The 22249-nt window shown below is 50.4% G+C and overlaps 1 protein-coding gene and 1 long non-coding RNA gene across 7 annotated transcripts in view; one reads left to right on the top strand and one right to left on the bottom strand.

Annotated features, from left to right (window-relative positions):
- The window catches only part of OLFML2B (olfactomedin like 2B), a 36744-nt gene extending 30677 nt beyond the window's left edge, over positions 1-6067 (bottom strand). For 4 of the 6 annotated variants that reach the window (XM_026517224.4, XM_026517225.4, XM_026517227.4 and 1 more), the window contains exons 1-3: positions 5682-6066; positions 2798-3061; positions 851-958 (exon numbers count right to left, since the gene is read on the bottom strand). In XM_026517224.4, coding sequence (XP_026373009.2) covers positions 851-958; positions 2798-3061; positions 5682-5858 — 549 coding nt within the window. In that variant the 5' untranslated portion in view covers positions 5859-6066. Of the gene's footprint in view, positions 1-850; positions 959-2797; positions 3062-5681 lie in introns of all 6 variants that reach the window. The other 2 variants (XM_026517226.4, XM_048225324.2) reach the window with 1 other exon arrangement.
- A 392-nt stretch (positions 6068-6459) lies between these two features.
- LOC113268664 (uncharacterized) overlaps positions 6460-22249 on the top strand; it is a 28994-nt gene continuing 13204 nt past the window's right edge. Inside the window, exons 1-5 of the long non-coding RNA XR_008960491.1 lie at positions 6460-11003; positions 11492-11662; positions 12219-12336; positions 18227-18366; positions 18485-18841. This is a non-coding gene — a long non-coding RNA (uncharacterized LOC113268664). The remainder of the gene's footprint in view (positions 11004-11491; positions 11663-12218; positions 12337-18226; positions 18367-18484; positions 18842-22249) is intronic.

Raw genomic sequence — 22249 nt, 5'->3', positions numbered from 1 at the left:
CATACAGAGACGGACAGCAGAACGGTTAAAATAATGAAACAAAACAAAACCAGAAGAAATTAACAACCCTATTCCCATAAAGGAGATGCCACCACCTTCAAACCGGAAGTAAGATGCTTATTATACTTTGATATTTCGTTTAGCCCTGAGTTCCCTGGAAGTCAAGGTAAAAACAGAAACACGTTGGTTATATGGCTCTTGTCCGTGAAAAAAGAAGGTATTTACATTTATATTTCACTGATTCTCTGTCACCAAAAATTTGGCATGATTTCGGATGAGTGTTTTACGTGTATTTTGTCTTTCCAAAGAACAAGACGGGTTAAGTCTAGTCAGGATATGTGCTTTCTGAAAAAATATTGTGGGAAGTTTGATACACTTTGGACCTGATCAAGAGAAAGACACGGAGGGGTGCCTGGGTGGCTCAGTTGGTTAAGCATCCAACTCTTGACTTCGGGTCATGATCTCAGGGACCTGGGATCAAGCCCTGTGTCTGGCTCTGCACTCAGTGTGGAGTTGGCTTAAGAATTCTCTCTCCCGGGGCGCCTGGGTGGCACAGCGGTTAAGCGTCTGCCTTCGGCTCAGGGCGTGATCCCGGTGTTATGGGATCGAGCCCCACATCAGGCTCCTCTGCCATGAGCCTGCTTCTTCCTCTCCCACTCCCCCTGCTTGTGTTCCCTCTCTCGCTGGCTGTCTCTATCTCTGTCAAATAAATAAATAAAATCTTTAAAAAAAAAAAAAAAAAGAATTCTCTCTCCCTCTCCCTCTGCTCCTCCCCCACTCACATTCTCTTTCTGAAATAAATAAAACTGAAAAAAAAAAAAAGCATACAGAAACCCAAAATCTTTCTTACCTCCTCCAGTTTATCCATCCGCCCCACCAGTTTGGTAGTGACGGAATGCAGCTTCAGGAGATCCAGGCCATAGAAAGCTCCTTCCAGCATGTCTATGATGGTGGAAAGCTAGGAAGTAGGAGCAGGGGGTTAGTCAAGGGCTGGATTGAGACAGACCCAAGATGAGACGTTTCCTGTCGGACCCCCGTGCCAGAGGCTCAACAGGGAGGCGGCTCTTGGAAACTGGTGCTTGTGTAGGTGGTGGGCACATAAGCCAGCACAATGGTGGGAGGTAGTCTGCCGACTAGAATACTCGCATGAGAAATGGAAGAATCCTGTAAGAACAAGTAAAGCTGTTCTTCACCAAAATCTTCACCAACTGTTTGGACGCCTTTTATTCTGTCAGCTGAAAGTAGTGCCTCTTTTTTGTTTCTCAAGCTATCTAGCACTGCACCTGGCCCACAGCAGGTGATCTATAAATACTCCACAGCGTGGCTCAGGACCTTCGATGCCTGAGGACGTGCTTCTGAAACACTCACCTTCATTCTCTGCTGAAGGCCTAGAACATACCAACGGTTTTCCCTTAGCACTAAAAGCTAAACTGATCCTGGGGTAAAGGAGGCCCATTGACCCATCTCTGAGATGGCAAAAGCTGTCACAGGGCCCTGGCCTTTGTTCCCATAGCCTGGGAGGATGGTGGCTGAGGCTCTGGTGGCATACAGGTCACACCGAGTGCAGGCAAAGTGGCTGATCAGAGATGCCTGAATTGAGCCTCCCTGCCGAGAGCCAGTCCCCAGAAGAGTCTGCTGGACACACTAATCCCCCGGCCTTGCGATTGGATGAAGAATTCCATGTATGAGACACTCGTGTTTAGACCTCCTTCCTCCCCACCAGAGGAAGGCAGCTCAATCGTGGGTGGGAGCCACAGCATGGCTTCTGGTTAGTATGCACTGTGAAGATTTTCTGACTCCTAAGAGAAGATTGTTCCAGAAGCCCCCCAGAGTCCTGACAAGCCCGTAACGGGGTGGTCCACAAAGTAGTTCCGTGGCAGGACTGCAGCTCTGTGAGGCAGGCTGAATCCCGGGACAGGATGTTAAAGCATCGTACTGCGGAACCCCATTCTGCTTGAAGGGAATCAACGACCACCAGTTACGGTGCGTGTGGCAGGTGCCAGGCCCCTCAGTGGCCCTTTGCGTGGTCATCCGTGAGCGAGACTAGTGGCTGCTGACCCCGACTGTCTGTCAGGCATTGTGCCAAGTGCTCCCTAGCCGCCATCTCAGCCACCCCACAAGGTAGATGCTATTATCCCCACTTCCTATGCAAGGAGACTGAGGTCGGGCAAGTTAGGTGCCTCGAGTAGGATCACACAACAAGCAGTGGCAGAGCAATGGTCTGAACCCGAATTGGTCTGACTGCAAGACCAGGCCCAGGCCACAAGCCCACACTGCTGAGACCCGACGAAGCCCTCGGCCAACCCGTGCAGTGGCCTCAAGCAGGCCTGAGCTTCCCCACCCTGTGGACCAGGATCACAGTTCGATACTGACCCTACAGCAGGCCCCAGGCCTCTGCTGCCCTGGGTCACCCCAGCCCTTGTGCTGAAGACTGCCAGGCTTGCTCCTGTGTCTCGTGCCTCTGTGGGGTGTGTGCTGGGCCAACAGTAAACCATGGCAATAATTCTCGAGGAGAAGAACACTGAGTTCTTCTGGCCTCTGGGCCTGACAGCTGCTCACAGGCCCAGCCTCCCTGGCTCCAGAGGGAGAGGCAGGCATACTTTGCTCTCATCATTCCCCTCAGACATCAGGATTGCAAATGACCGGTTTGCCAGATGATCGGACACAGGCTCAGCCCACTAGGTGCCGGGGCCTGACCTATACAGGCTAAGCCAGGTCCCCTTAAAATCCCTGCAAAACTCTGCCGGACCCCCGGGTCCCTAAGGCACCCTCCCACTCGCCCCACCCCAGGTCCTACCTTCAAGTCCCGGCTGTCCGCCGCCCGCAGCTTCTGGAGCCTGAAGTCTCCCTCACAGGGATTGAGGGCTGACGGGGGCGCCACACACGCACACTTGCAGGACGAGCCTGAGGTGATGGTTTCCACGGTGTAGAAGTCCTCCTTCCTGGAGGTCCCCTCATTGACCCTCTGGCAGGCATCTCGGCCCAGGGGTCTCACCACACACTTGCACTGACAGTCCGAGCCCTCAGACACAGCCTTGACCTTGTCATAGTCTCCCAGCAACTAGACACAGAGACAGAGAAAGAAGGGGTTGGGTGTGCAAACACAAGTATGGGCCTGGCTCCTAGGAAGGCTCTCCCTTCACCGTGTCAAACGTCCTGCTCTAGCCAGAGACCTCAGACAACTCCGAACAGTGGGGAGAAGAGGTCATCAGAACACAATTTGCTGACTCTGAAATTTCCTTGAAGGCGCTTAGGAGTTCGGCTCTCTTCATTTGTCTTGGAACGCAGTGCGTTTCTCAGGGGGCCTTAGGCTTTCATCATTTCAAGGGAAAAACAAATGAGCCCTTGCCTTCGCTAGAAACCAGGTTGAGATTTAAAAAGGAAAGGACGGGCTGAAGGGAGGATGGCAAAGCTGAGATTCCAGTGTGAAGGCTGCTTGCTTCTAGCCTCGTCCCCTCACGGACCACTCACGGCGTGCCTACTCTGGGCAGTGCTAAGGGCTCAGAGAAGGAAGCAGACGGGCCAGAGAGCCCACTTGCAGGAGCTCACGGTGCAGCAGGCACGCAGATCACAGCCACGCCAAGCAGAGAGTGCCAAGTACCCCGATGTGATGTAGTGCAGTGGGGCTCAAACTGGCCAGAGTGGCTCCAGCCGAGCGCCAGAGAAGACTTCTTGGAGGAGGTGGTACTTGAACTGACCTTCGAAGAATGGTTTCTTTTTTCTCTTTTTTCAAAGATTTTATTTTATTTATTTGTTAGAGACAGAGAGAGAGACAGAGCACAAGCAGGGGGAGCAGCAGGCAGAGGGAGAAGCAGGCTTCCCACTGAGCAAGGAGCCCGTTGCGGGACTCGATCCCAGGACTCTGGGATCTTGACCTGAGCCAAAGGCAGATGCTTAACAAACTGAGCGACCCAGCCGTCCCCAAAGGATGGTTTCGATTTGGAAAAAGGAAACTGGGAGAAAGGAGACAGGCCCGGAACTCAGTAAGGTTTACTCAGCCTAAGGATTCCTTTGGCTCCTAGAACAGCTTCTGAACCCAAACCCTAGGCCAAAGCCAGGAGAGCGAGCTGGCAGCCCTTGCGCTCCTACAATGTTAAACATTTCCTTCTGAGCACTTGCCCCTGCCAGCCTCCCCCCCGCAGGAAAGCACAGGCTTTCTGGAGCCACCGTCCTGGGCACTTGCTGGGGGAAAGGCTCCTCCCCGGCTCCTCTGCCACAGACCCTGCAGCCCCAGCGCCATGGAGCTCTCCCCTTCTAGGCATGCAGAAGGGTTGCCTTCCTTTGACTAATGACCCTGGCAGGCAGGCACAGCCCTTGTTGGAGTGGGAATGTTCCTGGGATGCCGTCTGGGGGGAAGAAGGCTTGTAATGTTTTTCTTGCAAAGGTTGGGTTTCTTCTAACACTAATATTTGTTTTAGAGCTGTTGTCAAATACAGAATGGATCAGTGGACGCTGGAGTTACAGCGCAGGGTGGCTGAAGTGGCTGGTCTTTACGGGCTGACAGACAGTAAACCGTGGCTGTCTGCTCGCTGAAACTCTGCCTAGATTCCTGCAAAGCCCGCTCTGGGACCCTGGGTGGATTCCTTCCTTTCTGAGACTCGGGTTTCGGGAACACTTTCGTGCATGGTCCTCCAGAGCTCCACCGTGAAGGATTTTTATGTCCTTTCAATTTAGGAGAGAGCACGAGGTTATCGGGCTATGGGGCATCTATCAGTGTAACTTCCAAAGGAAAAGGGTGAGGAGACTAGTGTTTGATACACGTCACAGTTGTTCTTCCTCCGGGAAGGAGACAAGACCCAGTCCAAAGACTGAGCGAGATGCAGAGAGCAGGACAGGCCCCCTCCCTCAGCCAGCCCTCATCCTTAGGATGATGGCAACACCCACCACACATCATCAGGCGGGCTGCGGAGCGCACGCACGGAACGCTCCAGAGAGCGGTCCCTTGCAGGCACCTGGGGGGTCAAAAAGACCTAGCTCTACCCACCCGGATCACTCCTACTGTTCCAAGTCTTACTGTTCCACGGGTCCTTTGCTAACAGAACGGGAATAAGAATGTCCGAGGTTGAGTCAAGCAGAGTACTTTGTAAAGGGACACTTTACAAACCCCTTCACTAAAAGCTGTCACTCACCCCCCACCGACCATCCGCCAGAGGTGAGCGGATCTGCGTTTCCACCCTGCCTCCCTAATACGCAGGGTCTTGTCCCTTCCGCCTGTGCGGGGCCACCTGGCAGGCATCACACCTGCTGCTGTTCTGTCTTCACCCCGCTCCTCCCTGGTATGCGTCTCACTCTGGGCCGTCAAGTGCCACCCCGGGGAGAGCCATCTGCCTCCTGTCCCACACGCCCGCCTGTTGTCACGTTCCAGTTCCCACGAACAGCCACACAGGCCAGAGATGGCCACGCTTTCACAACCCTGGAACTAGAGGTTTGGATGATGATTTTTTTTTTTTAACCCCTCTTTTCAGGGAGCCCTGTGGAGTCTTGCCTTCCTCCTCTCCTTTCTCCTGATTCGGTAACCTTGAAAGACCCCATGACGCCGGGAGGAGGACCCCGTCCCTTCGCTGAAGAAACGCCTCCGGGACGGCACCGGGGCGCAGCGGCCGCCGCCGAGGCTCCTGCTAGGGCCACGTCCGGCTCCCGCCCGCGCCCAGGGCCGGGGGTGGCCAGGGTCCGCCGCCTACCTGCGACAACACGTTCTCCTGGTTGTCCGCCTCGTTCTGCAGCGTCTCGTCCTCCGTGGGCGCCACCGTCGGCGCGTCCGGGGGCTCGCTCGTCCCGGCGGGGGGCACGCTGGGCCCCCACTGGACCCCGGCCACAACCAGAGCGCCGCAGAAGACCAGCAGCAGAGGCTTGGCCATGAGGGACGCGGGCAGAGGGGCTGCGCCCGTGGGAGAGCGGCGGGCTGGGGCTGCGGGCTGGCACTGAGGCGCGAGGGCGGCGCGGCCCGGGAGTGGCTGCTCAGAGCGCTTGCTGACGCTGGGCGCGGCTGAGCGCGGCGGGAGGGTGCGCCCCCGAGCCCCCGCTCATGTCCTCTCCGGCGCGAGCCGCCGCGACTGTGCGGCCCCGGCCGAGAGCTGGGCGCGGGGCGGGGGCGCTGCCGGGCGGGGTGCGGGGGGGCGGTGGCGGCACCGGGAACGAGCGCGGCGTCCGCCCGAGGGCTCAGGTGGCAGGCGGGGGGCCGGGCGCGCGGGGCGCTGGGGGGCGGGGGCGGGGCGGTGCGGAGGGAGGGAGGGAGCGAGGGAGCGAGGGAGCGGGGAAGGGGAGGGGAGGGGGTAGGGGAGGGGGTAGGGGCGGGGCCTCCATTGTGCGGGCTGCCGGAGTGCGGCTTGGAGGCGCGCGGCCCTCCCCGCCCCGCCCGGCCCCGCTCGCCACCCCCGCCGCCGCCGCCGCGCCCCCCCGACTCCGCCCCCCCCGCGGCGTCCCGGAAGATTGGGGTTTCTGTGCGGTTGTGGCCGGGAGCCGTGCGCCCCCGGAGTGGGAGGCAGGCACCGGGCGCTCTCTCCGGGCCCGAGCCCGAGCCCCTCTCCTCGGCCTGCTCCCTTTATTGCACCCGGGGGAGAAGGAGCTTTGCTCTCGGCGTCTCCGTTCCCGGACTCGGCTCTCGGCGAGAGCTCTGGCAGCTTTGAACTTAGCGCCGCTGCTCGCTTGCCGGCCGGCCGCCGCCGCACAACCTGGCAATACCTCCACCCAGAGGATGGCTGGTGAACTCCCTGCCCGAGTGTGTCCTGATTTGTGTAGATAGTAAGTACGAGGACCGTGGCTGTGAATCTGTGACGCTCTGCGTGTCCCCGTGGGCGAAGCTACTGCCCGAGAATCCAGTGATTGTCCTAGGGACCAGCTCTTACTATCTTCCTGCTTTGGGACGGGTCTCAGTCTCCGTCGCTAGATGACCCCCGAGAGGGCATCCACTTTCAACGGTGTGCGATTATGTTACAGTGCCCCTTAATTAGTGTCCCTTTTATGAACCTACTGTAAAGATTAATAATGTGTGAATCTAAGGAAAGACACTGTGCCTTCCGGGACAACTGTCACCCTGAAAATATTGAGCACAGCCAGACCCCTTCAAAGATGGGAAAGGTGTTATGAATCTGGGGAGATAGAACACCTTGCCTCTTACACTAAGGAATGAGCGTTGTGATAATCAGTGATAAAATAAGCAGACTTCAGCTCATGTAAATGATGATTGTTGACAGACCTATAATGATAGTCTTTATTCATAGGCTTTAGTAGTTTTTTAAAAAGTCCCAGTTCGTGGACAGAAATCCAAGGTTCTGGGTGTCTGGGCTTGTGGAAATGTCTCTCACACAAACACACGTATACACGCAAAGTACTCTATAGGACTATCAGATCGTTTCTGAAACTAGATGGGAATAAACATCTATAAAATATAGTCTTCAATGAAAATAAGTGTCGAATGTTGGCTAAGTGCAAGACAGCAAGCTAGGTCGCTAGGTATTTAACAGAAAGATAAGCATGTCCGTGTTTTCCAGGAATGGGGTGGGAGTGAGGAGCTAAGCAGAGCTAGGGGGCTCAAATTTTAAATTTTAAGTCAGGGTGAGAGCATTTCCCAAGAGCGTTAGAGAAGGTAGAGGTCCCCTCTAGCGGGAGGGTCAGGACTTCATGGAAGACTGACGGTGGAGGCGTCTGGGATGACGGGAAGGTTTCCACAAAGCAGGTGGTATGTCAACAAGAGGTAGGCAATAAAGAGAGGCCACTGTGGGCAGAGACAGCAGCCTGAGAGTGGATGTTCAGATCTCAGACTGGTGGGCACTTCTCAGGGAAGATTTTCCCTGACTCCAGCCCCGGGGCCATTCCTCTGCGGTATGCTCCCATGGTATCTTGTACCCTTTCCTCACAGAATTATGAGAATTCCGTCTTCTGTGTGGGTGGCTTCAGCAGTGTCTATCTTCTTCTCTGGAATGTAACATCCGTGAGGGCAGGGCTTTTGTCTGGTTCTGTTCACCGTTACATTTCCAGAGGTTAGCCAGTGCCTGGAACCAAGGAGACCGTCCATCAAACTGGTTGGATGAATGGGAACTACAAGAGGTCCCGTTGGATATATCCCAGTTACTTTCATAAAGACCGTCTTTGTATCCACTAGGGTGCGTTTGACTGCAAGGAACAGAAACTCAACAATGGCTTAATCAAATATGAATTTATTTTTCTCTCACTCTAAGAAGACTGGAAGTTGGCCATTTTAAATTTAGTTCAGCAGCTCAGTGATGTCATCAAGGACCCAAGCTCTTTCCACTTTCCCATCTATTATTCTTACAGTACTGGCTTTTTTAACTTCATCATAAGTGGTTGAAGCCAGTGCTGCCTTACCCCTTTGCCATTCTCTTCTACCAGACATTCCAAGTTCCCAATTCCTCCTGCAGCTAGGGACAGCCACGTGATTCAGTTCTGGCCAATAGAATAAAATAAATCTGCAGAGTCTAGAAAAGGTATTTTGCCTCCTGATAAAGGAAACAAATGAGAGAGAGGAGCTCTCTGATGCCCCCATTTTCTGTGTTTGATTGTGGTCATCGTGCCTGGAGCAGTGGCAGCCCTCTCATGACCATGAGGCCTTTCTCCTATTGACCTGAAATAAATCTCCAGGGTGCCTGGGTGGCTCAGTCAGTTAAGTGTCTGCCTTCAGCTCAGGTCATGATCCCGGGGTCCTGGGATCAAGCCCTGTGTTGGGCTCCCTGTTCAGCCAGGAACCTGCTTCTCCCTCTCCCTCTGCCCCTCCCCTGCTTGTGCTCTCTCTCACTCTCTCTCTCAAATAAATGAATGAAATCTTGAAAGGAATGAAGAAATAGATCTTTTAAAGCTTTGTTTTAAAGTTCAGTCCTATGGTCCTACACAGAACATGTCTAAGAACTTTCCAGCAACAGATTATTTTCTTTCACTTAAAGATAGAAACCAAGTACCTTCTTTTTTTTTTTTTAAAGATTTTATTTATTTATTTGACAGAGAAAGAGAGACAGCCATCGAGAGAGGGAACACAAACAGGGGGAGTGGGAGAGGAAGAAGCAGGCTCCCAGCAGAGGAGCCTGATGGAGGGCTCGATCCCTGGACTCCAGGATCATGCCCAGAAACCAAGTACCTTCTAAATCTCCTCTTTCTCGAGCTGACTACACCCATGTCACCTTCTATCTCCATTTTATTCACCTGTTTCTCAGACCACATGGTCTTTTAGACCTACCATTCTACCATTATTCCGGTTATTTTTTCTCTAGAGAGGCCCCAGTTTTGAGTAGATGTTAGGGCATATTGAAACCATTTTTTCCTCTTTTTCCAAACACTTATTTTATTAATGTAGCCCAAGATTGACTTTGCTTTTTTGGCAGTTACATTGCACCAATGATTCACATTAATTTATTTTTTTAATGTAGTTTTTTCCTTCTTTTTTTTTTTTTAACATGAATTTTATGCTGGTTTCCTCCAACTTGTGCTTTCCAGCTATGTTCTTCTTCTTCTTTTTTAAATCCAAGTACAGGCCTTTACATTTTTTCCCACTGATTATTATGATGCTTTTGGCCCATCTTTTCATCCTGTTGAAATCTTGCTGCTTTTGCCCTTGTCCAAGTTTTCCAAATTAAATAAGCATGGTTTCTGTCTTAATTCAAATCATTAATTTTAATAAGTCATATTCATTCGAATAGGGCCAGATTCTAGAGTGCTAGGCCCAGAGTAGGAAAAGTATTTCCTGATTGCTATTAACCCTTTGGGTGTGTGATTTTTCAAGTATGCAGAGGTGTTGGTGCCTAGCCCCCATGTCTACGGCATGTCTACAAGCATTTCTCCAGAGACTTTTATCACTTACCTTTCAGAAGTCAAGATACACTGCCTGTGGCATTCCTCCCACCTGCCGGTCTGATCACCTGATTTGAAGATCCTAAGGAGAGCTTGGTTTGGCTTTAGAACATCCAAGCTGACGTACGACAAATTCCTTGCATCCTTCGCTCAGCACCTAGATACTACTTGACTTGATCCTTAGCATATTAGCGCAAAATAGGTATTGCTCTCCCCACTTCACAGATGAAATCACTGAGGCATTGAGACAAGGAGATGTATGATGGCTACTCTTTACAGAATGTTTACCATTCGCCAGGCATGATTTGATGTTCAAAATACCCCTGAGGCAGGTGGTGTCATCCCCTTCTCAAAGATGGACATGCTTCCTGTACAAATGTTCAGAGAACAGGGTCTCAGAAAGCCCTGAACGTGCCGCCGGAGACCCGGGGCCTTTACCAGCCAGCAGGGTGTCGGGTGCTGGGGATCCCTCAGCTGCTGCCTCCACCAAGCCTCCCCAGCCACGTTTGCTTCTGGCAAGAGCATCTGTTTTCCAGTTTATCTGGGAGGCTCTTGGCTTTGCTCGGAAATGTCTGCCTGTAGAAAACCGAGGCTTCATTTGCCAGGTGGGGCTGGGGTGGCTATAAATGACCGGCCACCTTAGTGGGTAATTTAGCAAATGCACCTGCCCCGTGGCAGCGGCATCAAAGAGCAGGGCAAAGTCCCACGAGCAACATCATTCTGCCATCCCCCTTCCCTGGCCCGCTGCAGTGTGGGAGCCCTGCCAGGGAGCTGCCATAAATTGCTGGAAAGGGATGATGGAAAGCTCGCCTGAAAATGAGGTCTTTTTTCCCCTGTTCACCCTGCTTTGCTGCTTTCTCAGCTCCTTATTTTGTCTTTGATCTTCGATGGTTTCTAATTTAATTCCGTTTAACTCATTATGGAGCATGTGTTACGAGTCAGGTGCTCTGAGGCCCGCGGGACACAGAAGGACGAAGACAAGACCTCTGCCTCTGGGAGCTCATATTCTAAAGATTGTAAATGTGTAATTCTGAGGACGCACACAAAAGAGCTTTTTCCCCCTCAAGATATTTTAGTAAAGAAAAATGTTTTTCTTCACTGCAGGAAAGATGGGAGCGTGTCTTGTTGGCAGTGCGGAGCCACGGGAGGGTTCGGCCGGGAGGAGGGTGCCGTCGTCAGCTGTGGAGCCGAGATGAACGGCTCAGGTGCGAAGAGTGGAGGGCAGAGAGGATTGCAGTCGGCGTGGGTCTCCATCTGCAGACCACCGGCCTCCCGGGTGGCCCTGCCTGAGCCCGCGTCCTGTGCTGGATGGGTCCCTGCTCTGACTCAGAGGGGAACACCCCTACCTTCTGTGACTTGTGGTGACCCAGGGAGGGATGGGTGGGCAGGGACCCTTTGCCTCCCCACGGGATTTCCCAGCGCTGCTCCATGACGCAGCTCCAGGAGATACCATCCCTGTCAGAGTCCCTGGGAATGGCCCCCCGCCCCCGAGAACCACGCAGGCACACCCCCCAACCAGGATAAGTCAGGTACTCTGCAGACAGCCCCTGGCTTCCTACCCACCGTGATCTCCCCTGCCTTCTCTCACTCTCCAGTCCTCGCCCTCTCTCCTCCCCCCTCCCTCTCCTCCTGGTTCTGAGTCCTCCAGGCTCAGGAACAGTGGTTCTGACATGGATTATGTGTTGTGGTGCAGGGTGCCTTCTCTGAGCGTTTACATGCCTCCCCTGCCTTCTCACGGATGCCTGATGTCGCTGTCATAATTCTGCTTCGGGGAGCCTGGGTGGCTTAGCTGGTTAACCATCCGACTCCTGATTCAGCTCAGGTTTTGATGTCAGGGTTGTGAGTTCAAGCGTCTCCACACTGGGTATGGAGCCTTATTATTATTATTATTATTATTATTATTATTATGCTTCAGTGGGGAGCTTTACAGGCAAATACTCCCCATAGAGGTAACTCATTGCCTTAAATCTATAACAGGAAATAATAACTGGTAACAGATTTTGCTAGGGAAGTAACAGAAGGAAGACACTGGGAAGTTAAAAAGACTTGTTAGGGGCAACCCCAGAGCGGGGGACATGGAGAAAGGGAAGGCCTGGTCCGTGCTTTACCACCTGTTAGACTAGAAATGAGGTCTAACACAAGATGAAATCAGAGAGGAAGACAAACCATAAGAGACTCTTAATCATAAGAAACAAACTGAGGGTTGCTGGAGGGGAGGGGAGGGGGGTCGGGGTAACTGGGGGATGGGCATTAAGGAGAGCATGTGATATAAGGAGCACTGGGTGTGATATAAGACTGAGGAATCACTGAACTCTACCTCTGAAACTAGTAGTACACTATATGTTAATTAATCGAATTTAAATAAATTTAAAAAATAAAGAAATGAGGACTAAGGACTCACATTTGTTCCTCATCATTAGGAATGAATAGAAGCTGGTTCAACAGAGACCCGGAGAGAGGAGCGTGCCGGCTTGGGGAATGCAAGCCGAGCTGGAGCACGAGGGCTACGGGGAAGGAAGAGAAGGAGAAGTATGAAAGGTGAGACTAGAGGCCAGATCACACCAGGCTTGCACACTACGCTGGGAGTCTGGATTTGAAGTCGAAGGCTGTGGGGAGACAGACACCAGAACTGCCTTAAGCAAGGGGGTGGAATAATTACCCTTGCGTTCCAGTAGGTGGCCGCAGCCACAGTGTTGAGAATGGCCTGGAGGGTCAGACCGAAGGAGGGAGGCCCATTGGGAGGCTGATGTAGAAATCCAGCATGAGATGGGAAGGCTCTGATCCAGGGGCGGGTATGAGAACAATGGGGCTTGGAGGGTCTCTGGATATGGGGGTGACATATGGGTGGGGATATTAGTAAGAAGGGGTAGAGAAGGAGACTGATTATATCTAGGGGTATCTCACAGAACCCAAGGCTTTGGTGTCACTAGGTCCATACAATACACAGATGGTGTGTAGGCCACAGGTACTTGAAGAGAGTAGGCTTTCTCCTTCTTGGGGCCAATTCCAAATGCCCAGGGAAGGGAATCCCATCCAACATGGATCAGGTGGCCAATCCTGAACTAATCACAGAAGGTGAGTGTGGAGGGGGGCAGGTCACTTTGTAGAAACAAAGTGGGAAGAGGAGCAGGTCCCAGGGAGGACCAGACAAGTCAAAGGGTATCCATTGCACTCTTGCCCATGCCTGGCTGGCTCTGTCTCCCCTGGACCTCCGAAGATGCACTTACTTAACATAAATTAATCACCTTATAGAAAAGCAAAATATCTTCTTATAAGAGACAATCCAAATTATCCTGGATAAAAGAGAGAGAGAGAGAATCCAAATTAGTATCTAGGAATATCACAGGCAACTCTTCTGTGTGTCCACATCCCCGGGAGATCTCTTTTCCAGCTTGGCATGAAACTAGTCCAGATGGGACTTCTCACCTCCTGGGCAACAGGTTAAATGGCAGCCTGTAGCTCTGAGCTCTTCGTAGATACTTCACGTGGTACGATAGCCACTGAAAATGTTCAATCCATACATGTTCTCTAAAGGACGCTCTCCTTCCCTTCACTGGGGTGCACGAACAGCATTTAATTCTAGCCTCATCAGGCAGCCTGGGGCCATGGGGAGCCTGGGCTTTGGGGTCAGACAGATGGGCTATGAAATCTGGGCTTTTCATACTTACTAGTGACCTAGGGCAAGTCACATCCCCTCTGTGAGCCTTGGTCTCTTCTTTCTTTCTTTTTTTTTTTTTGTTTTTTTAAGATTTATCCACTTATTTGAGAGAGCACGAGGAGGGGCAGAGGGAGAAGCAGACTCCCCGCTGAGCAGGGAGCCCAACGTGGGGTACTATCCCAGGACTCTGGGATCATGACCTGGGCCCAAGGCAGACATTTAGCCCACTGAGCCACCCGGGCACCCCTTGGTCTCTTCATTCTAACACGGGAATCATATACATACCATCCCTGCTTACTATGTGCTCAACAATGTTCCTTTCCTTACCCTTACAAGAATGAACTCACCCCCAATTCCAACGCTAAAAATAATGAGGAATATAAAGATCATAGGTGGCTTTAGAAGGTCTTCGATTTAGCATCGGGAGGAAACCCAGACACAGATCCAAAGGTGAAGGTTTACTTGGGAGCAGGAAAGGTGATCCTAGCCTGAGCTTTGTAGGGGCTTCAGAAGCACAGACCTGGGTTAATGTTAATTCTGCCACCTATCCGGTGGGTGACCCTGGGCAAGTTTTTCTCTTCTAAACCTTTCTTTTCTCGTATCACTAGGTTGTTGTGGAGATGAGAGATACATAAAAAGGTCTGACCCATTGCTTGTCATGAGTATCCCATCAAATATTTGTTGAATGTCAAATGACTGATAACATGGTCATCATGTATTGAATGTTGGGATATTATTATTCCCATGTGAATTTAGTAGAAACTCTGTGCCTCAATTTTCTTATCTGAGAAAGAAAACTATCATTTTTGAATCTCTCTTCCTTCCACGCAGTGATAGTGATTTAGGTAAGCGAGTTTTCCCTTTTGGGGGGTTTGCTTTGTTCCAGGGACTAATGTATGAACAGGTAACTTTCTAAAGTTTGAGGAATTCCTGAGGTGTACTCAGAAATGGGGCTCTGCAGGTGGCTGCCAACCCCCTTGCTATTGTTGGCAAGGCAGCCCAGGGATGTGTGCAGGCTGCAGCTGCCCTCGGAGAGGCCTGGGGGTGAGTGTGCACGTGGGTCAGGGAGGGTGTCTCGCGGAGGACAGACAGCAGAGCTTGGAGTAGGCAGTGAGCAGAGCGAGGCTGCCACAGGCATCCCTGGCCTGATGCGGAGTCCCGCAGGAAAACCAGAGGGACCCCTCACTCCAGGCAGGAGGAAACCCAGCTCTGTGCTCTGAGAGCCAACCCTCCCATCCAAGGAGAGAGACACCTAAAATAGCAGCAACACAGTTGGGACAGAGCAGCATTGCTGCAGAGTTCCAACTCCAGTGAGTTTCTCCCCCTTCCTCTAAATAATTACTTTCTTCCATTTGAAAACCCAATTCAGGGGCGCCTGGGTGGCTCAGTCAGTTAAGGGTCTGACTCTTGATTTTAGCTCAGGTCATGAGATCAAGCCCCTCGTTGGGCTCCACGCTGAGTGTGGGACCTGCTTGCAATTCTCTTTCTCCCCCTCCCTCTGCCCCTCCTCGCATTCACCCCCACCCCACCTCTTAAAAAAAACAAAAGAAAGAAAACCCAATTCAAGCTTGTTCCAGTTAACCTCGGAGCTCCCCCACCCCCCTTCTCCATCCATCATTCCTGACTGTCCTTCATTCCACTGATAGCACCCTGCTTTCCTCCCATTCTTGCAAGGAGAAAGCCCCTCAGAGCTATTAGCTCAGTGATACGTGTGTCTCCTGAACAACCGTGCACTGTTCACCATTTTTCATTCCTTCACAGGAGATTTTCAGTGTGTGAGCCTCACTTCCTTTTGACTTAGAATCTTGTGTCCAGCGACGTGCTGCTTTTGCATAGCTCCGGGGGGGACCATACAGTGTCAGTGTGTGTCCCCTGGGGTTCAGAACGGTTTGAGCACCGACTACGGCCAGGTGCAAAAATCTCGTGTCGTCCTCACAACCATCCTGCACTGTCGGTGGTGTCACTCCAGGCTGCAGGTGAGGAATCGAAGACAGGGAGATCGCCTGACCTGCCCAAGGACAGTGCACGATGAGTAAGTAGCAGGTTCGCCTCGACCTCAGGTCTGTCTGACTCCAAGCTCACACTTTTCATCACAACCCACACACGTCCTCCAACATTTAACCTTTAAAACTCAACTTCAGCTTCTCACCCACGTCAGCCTCCCCTTCTGGAATTCTGTACGTAAGGCTCTCCAACCATGTGCAGGCCAGGTGGCACATCTCTGGAAAAGCAATTGGCTGCAGCAGCGAGAAGTCCCATCGGGAGGCGTGGCACCCAGTCCCCACGCTGCCACTCCCGCTGTGGGTGTGAATGTGGGAAGGCATTGGCCTCTCCAGGGAGTCCTGGGCCTCCCTTTTGCCTATCCGCCAAGAGAAGTGGTTGGAGTGAGTGATTTCCGGGGTGGTCTCTTGCAGCCCAAACATTCTGGATTCCTCGGTCTAAGTAGCTTGATTTATTGATCCTTCTGTAGTGTGTTCTGAAACACAGCTGGCTTGAATGTTGCCACCCAGAGAAAATAGTTGTTTTGTGTGTCTCTGTAAGACTGTGTGTCACTCTAGAAAGGGTTCAATATTTAGGAGGTGAGTGGGGTAGGCATGTGGTGTGTTTCATGGCACATTCCTCAACACCTGTGCACCCAGGGTTTCCTCAATATAACATGGTGGTTGCCTAGCCATCACATGCACTTTGAAGGTAGGTGGGAGAGGAGGGATGAGCCTCAGGACCCTCCAGGGCTTGCTGGCAGGAGAGGCTGGCGGGTCTGGGCAGCAGTGGGTCACTCCCTGTGAGCGTGCATCCCGGCCCGGGCAGCAGGTCCCGGCTCTGGACCTCCCACCAGCTCACTCTGGGATGGGACACGCCAAGCGGGGATGGCAGGGTTAACAGCTGCATCACTTCATGGGTGACCTAAATGTCCTGTCACAAATTCTCAAGGCATTGGTGGGAAGCAGGTGTGGTTCTCTCTATCACAGAGATGAGAAAACAGAAACTCAGACAGTGGAAGTGATTAGAGCAAGGTCACAGAGTCTAGATGGGAACTCGGGGCTTATTTACTCAAAGCCTGTACTCTGAAGCACCAAACTGCATGCAGGCTTTCTTAGGAAAAGTCTAAAGCAGGAATCTAAATAAAAAAGTGAATTAATTTAAGATCTACTTAAAGGAAAGGGTTAAGTCAGTCTAGGTGATATGGCAAAACCATGAAGGTAGGAACCTTCATGAATGTCTGAGGTTTGGGGACACTGAATCAGATAATATGCCCCCGTGTTCACTGGCTCCATGAGGGCAGAGCCGGACCATGCCCGTTCTGGAACATCTGGCACTGTGTCTCCAACTGTTGGGCATTTGGAGCCCTTTGAATGGGCAAAAGAAACAAATTGTGTATACAGAGGCCTTACTTGATCTAGATATTCTGATATGTACTCCCCCAGCCCCCACCCCCATGTCCTAACGCATCCAAGACTTGGCTGTCAGGTGTCTGTCAACATATCCTTTGAGAGAAGGGCCTAAGTCATAAGTTGCAAGGTGGTTGGCCAAGATGTATTTAGTTTCGCCAGCACAGCGATTGTTTGTAAATTTCTGAATTTGAATGTCTTTAGGGAGGGCACACAATCTAGTTTGCACGGACTTCACTTCTCCGCCTGATATCATCCTTGGTAACTCCAAGGCATATGAGCCTGTGACCCCTGGTAGAAGGCCTTACCTTCGCCAAGATCAAAATCCTCAGTGGTGGGATTTCAGAGCGTAGAGCTCCCAGGAGTCACCAGCAGCGCGGACGTCTGTAACACAGCGTGAGTCTCTAACGCTTGCTGGGTTCTGTACCATCCCTGCAGGAGACAAAGTCAGGACAGGAGCCCAGGCCAGGAGGTGACTATAAAAGGTCATAGCTTTTTATGGTCCTTTGATAGCTCAGTGGCTGCTTTGTGATATTCAGCCTGGGAGTAGAGTGACACCTGCTGTCTGGTGTCCCTCTTCAAACCCAGCAATTCCCAGTCTCCACCCCAAACCAGCTGCTCTTCCTCCCCCTGCTCCCCTGGGACCAGGCTGCAAACGTCACAGTCATGGGTCATCGACAATGCTTTCTTCTTTCTCTGCTCCCACAACCCATCTGTTGCCAAGGTCTATCAGTTTGACTTGCGTCGGTTTTATGTGTCTTGCCCCTTCTTGTCACTGCCTCTTTGGGGCTCTTAAGTTCATCTCTGTTTTCCTAGATTGGAGACCCTCTGATGGCGTGGAGGATGTCATACTTGTTTTCTTTCCCTCAACAGGGCCTAGTACATTCTGTGTATTATGGTTGCTCATTAAATGCTTGTCAATTTGTTTGTTGACTCTTTCCCTCAAAATGAGGTTATTTTTTCCCTTTATTTTCCCTTCTTTATTATTTTTTCCTCTCTTTCAATTTGTCTGTATCCCAGAATGTTTCTTTTTGCATTTTCTATTTTTTCCTCTCCGCTTAAACTCTCAGGTGACTAAGGGTGGCTGTGAGCCTTGCCTTGCGGGTCTAGGCTCTCTTGAGGCTAAGAGACTGCACTGTTCTAGAATATATGAAGATCCTGTAACAAATGGAGGTAGTAGTGCCCCTGAACACTCTGGGATATGTCACTGGACTTCTTATAGACATAGGGTAACCGTGACTAGAGTGAGTCCAAAGTGCAGGAAAGAAAAATCTTTAATTACTGCAGACAGAAAGGGTATTTAATTTAATAATGTTACACAGGGGCCCACAGCAGCCATATTCCTCCTCAGTTCATTTTTTCTAGGATTCTCTTTCTTTAGATGTTGTCCCCAAAGTGCCACAGCCAGAAGCCTAGGCTCACAGAATTCAGCAGTGACTGAAGGAATATACACAGACATGAACTCCCCAGGTGGAAGATAGAAGATGTCCCTCCCCCTTTACATCGTAATCCCTGGAACCTGTAAGTATTACCTTATTTGGAAAGAGAGCCTTTGAGCTGTTTTCAAGGATCTTGAGGTGAGGAGATTATCCTGGATTATCCAAGTGGGCCCCAAACGCCATCTCAAATGTCCCCATAGGAGAGAGGCAGAGGAAGACTTGATACATGCAGAGGAGAAAGAGAGGTGAAGAAGGAGCAGAGAGAGATTTAAAGTTGCTGGCTTCCAAAATTGGAACAAGGCAAGGAATGCCAGCATCCACTGAAAGTTGAAAGAGACGGAGAACAGGTTCTCCCCGAGAGCCTCTGGAGGGAGTGCGGCCTTCTCGACACCTGGATGTGGGTCCAGTGAAACTGATTTCAGACATCTGGTCTCTAGAACTGGGAGAGACTAAATTCCTGTTGTGTTAAAGCCACCAAGCTTGGGGTAACTTGTCACAGCAGCCACGGGAAAGGACTACACCACACCAGTAAGAAGCAGGCCGTTCTGGGATGACAGGTAACCGTGGGGGGGGGGGGCATTCTGCAGAGCATGTTGGAAGAAAGAAAAGGCACTGATCAAGAGGTGTCCAGCCCAGACTCACATAGAGCAAGAACAGCATGGGACACTCAGAAGAGGCTCAGCCAAGCTAGGCAGTGCTGCTAAAAAAGGGAAATCGGGCAGTGGGGGTGGGGCGGCGCCCAGGTGACTCAGTCAGTTAAGCGTTGGACTCTTGATTTCAGCTCAGGTCATGAGCTCAGGGCCCTGAGATCAAGCCCCCTGTTAGGCTCTGTGCTGAGCTCACGCTGCTGAAGATTCTCTCCTTCCCTCTCTGCCCCCCACCCCCGCTCTTGCTCTCTCTCTCTTAAAAATAAATAAATAAAAATAAATAAGGGAAATTGAGATTGTTCCAGAACAGACACGAGCCTCTTAGGCATGCTTGGCTCACGATTTTTCCACTTTACTTACAAGGAAAATGTTGAAGTTAATATAAAAAAAAGTCATAAGCAATTATTGTTTTATGCCCAACTAATTGTTAACGAACTGTCCTTCACTCTCATTTGCTGAGGTGAGTTGAGTTACTTGGAATTAGTCCTCCTGCCGATTTTGTAATCTCCTGAGGTAAAGCCCTCCTCCCCATATTGTTATGGCTAATGCTGGTCCGGGTGGTAACCTGAGGATGGTACTGAGGTCTGTTGCTGAGGTGGTTGTGCTCTGGTTGGACAGCCCAGATGAACGGTGCCTCTTCCAGAAGGCTGGCTTCGCAAGACTCACTCCAGGGTGGGCGGGCAAGCCCGTCACTAAAGCAAGTGTGGCAGGCCGATGGTTTCCGTCAAAGCAGAACTAAGGGAAGCTCCTTTTCTGTAAAAAGGAAAACATGAAATCTGAAATGTGGGATCTCTCTGTAAGAAAGGAACCTGCCCTACTTAAGTGGGAACAGGCAGATGACTCCCTCTCCTGGCAGCAATGGGGTCACGGACAGCAGACTTGCACTCCCACTGTAGGGAGCCCCGAAAATTGGACAAAGAGTAAGGAGCAACTGCTCTGGACGTGGTGCCACAGGCAGCACAGAATTGTGATCTCTGAGAGAAAGGGAGCAAGCAAGGTGAGTCCTACAATTATTAACCCTGTTTCCTGCCTGAAGGCACTTTCTAGAACATGGTGCAGAGGTGGGAAACCCAAGAAGGTCCCTTTGTCTCACCGAGCTGAGGAGACAGAGTTCAGGCAGGTGAAGGTGGTGTGGGTACGTAAAGCAGAGTACTAGAGAGAAGGGAGGTAGAAAGAGAAGGATTCAGAAATCTTAAGGTTTCCTCTTGAAACCATGGCTGAACACTGAGCTGTACGTGTGTAGAATAAAACTCCATGGAGCCTATGCAAACAAAATTCTGAGAGAAGGAGCAGTGACCGGAAAGATATGATGAGCAATTCTCAGAGCTCACACAGGATGGGCAGATGTTCAGTTTCTCACCATTCAGAGTGGAGGACCTCTTCCAACACCCATGCATTCAGTAGAGATCCCAAGATTCTTATGCTTTCATTTTAGGGCTACAGGGGACCAGAGTAAAGCGAGTGGTGTGTTGGAGCTGGCTCACACTAGTTTGTGAGAGCCAATCGTGCACATCTCTTCCCAACTGCACCTTCAGGGACATTGTGTGGGTGGCCAGACATCCGCCATTTTGGAATATTTACACCAAGGAAATCAGCATACGGGACAGACACTACAAATCAGGATTTTATTTTCCCCTAGAGCATTGGATGTTAAACAGTTACCAGCATACCTGTGGTATCTGAGAAAGACACTTGGTCTTTGTCCCTGGTTCCAAGCCCAGAGCTCTTAAAGCCCTTGGAATTTCCTGAATGATAAGGGCAGTAGAGTGTCTTTTGTTCTAATGAGGTGACTATTGACAGACCTCTAGATAGCTTCAGGATGAGGGCAGGTTGCCAGAAAGACCAAGCCTTGATTAGAAGTATAGGATTTTTGGTCCCACTGCTCAACCTCTGGGAAAGGGAAATGGACTGGAGATTAAGTCACCAATGAGCAATGATTTAATCAGCTATGCCTACATAGTGAAACTTCCATAAAAACCCCTTAACAATGGAGTTTGAAGAGCTTCTGGGTTGGTGAACATATCAATGTGCTGGGAGGGTGGTGTGCCTCCCTCCCCCACTGGGCCCATGTACCTTTCCCTCTACATCTCTACCATCTGGCTGTTCCTGACGTATATTTAGAATAAACCAGTAATAGTGAGTAAGGTGCTTTCCCAAGTTTTATGTCATTTTAGCAAATTATGGAACCTGAAGGGGGGGGGGTGTCTGACTTTGGAGCCAAGTTGAACAGAAAGCAGGGGATAACCTCAGGACCCAATACTTGCTGCTGGCATCTGAAGCAGGGACATTCTGGTGAGACTGAGCCCTGACACCTGTGAAGTCTGACACCATTTCTAGCTAGTGACAGAATTGAATAGCATTGTGGGACATCCAGTTGATGTCAGAATTGGTTGGTGCCAGAGGAAAAGCCTCTCAATACCACTGAGTAAAACCTATGCAAAGTCTACCCTAAAAAAGCTTAAAAACAATTCTCAAAAGATTCAAGGTGGTCTGAAAATAACTGTGTCTGAACACAAAATTAAACTTGCTTAAAAAAAAAAAAAAAGAAGGCATGGGTCATCTGGCTGGCTTAGTCAGTGGAGTGTGCAACGCTTGACCTTGGGATTGTGAGTTCAAGCCCCACATTGGGTGTAGAGATTACTTTAAAGAAATCTTTAAAAAAATGTATGCTCAAGATTTAATGGAAAAAAATACATAGATTATCCCAAACAACAAACAAACAAATGAAGCAAGCCTTAAGAAGGTTTAATATGGGGGCACCTGACTGGCTCAGTCGGTAAAGCATGTGCCTCGATCTTGGGGTTGTGAATTTGAGTCCCAGTTGGGTGTAGCGATTATTTAAAAGTAAAATCTTAAAAAAAAAAAAAAGTTTAATGTAAAATATGAATATAAGAAGAAAAATGAAAGATATGAAAGAATCAAATGGACTCTCGAGCTGAAAAATACATTCACCGAATGGACTTAGAATATTAAAAACTATAGAGAAAAGATTTGTAAACTTGAAGACAGCAATAGAAATGATCTAAATTGAACCTCAGAGGGGGAAAAGCTGGGAAAAATCACAAGTAGCCACAGTGACCTGTGGAACAATTTCAAGTGGCCTAATTTATGTGTAATTGGAATCACAGGGTGGAGAAGAAAAATATTTCAAAATGCAGGAACTGAAGAATTTCCACTTTGATAAAAACTACAAACCTAATTATCTAAGGAGCTAAATGAATCCCACATAAAATACATACCACACAGAAAAACCACACAAAGGAACGTAATAATTAAATTGCTGGAAACCAGTAGTAAGGAGAAAAGTCTTAGAAGCCA

The sequence above is a fragment of the Ursus arctos genome, unplaced genomic scaffold (assembly GCF_023065955.2).
Source record: "Ursus arctos isolate Adak ecotype North America unplaced genomic scaffold, UrsArc2.0 scaffold_2, whole genome shotgun sequence".
Lineage (NCBI taxonomy): Eukaryota > Metazoa > Chordata > Mammalia > Carnivora > Ursidae > Ursus > Ursus arctos.
This window is presented reverse-complemented; position numbering and strand designations above follow the sequence as displayed.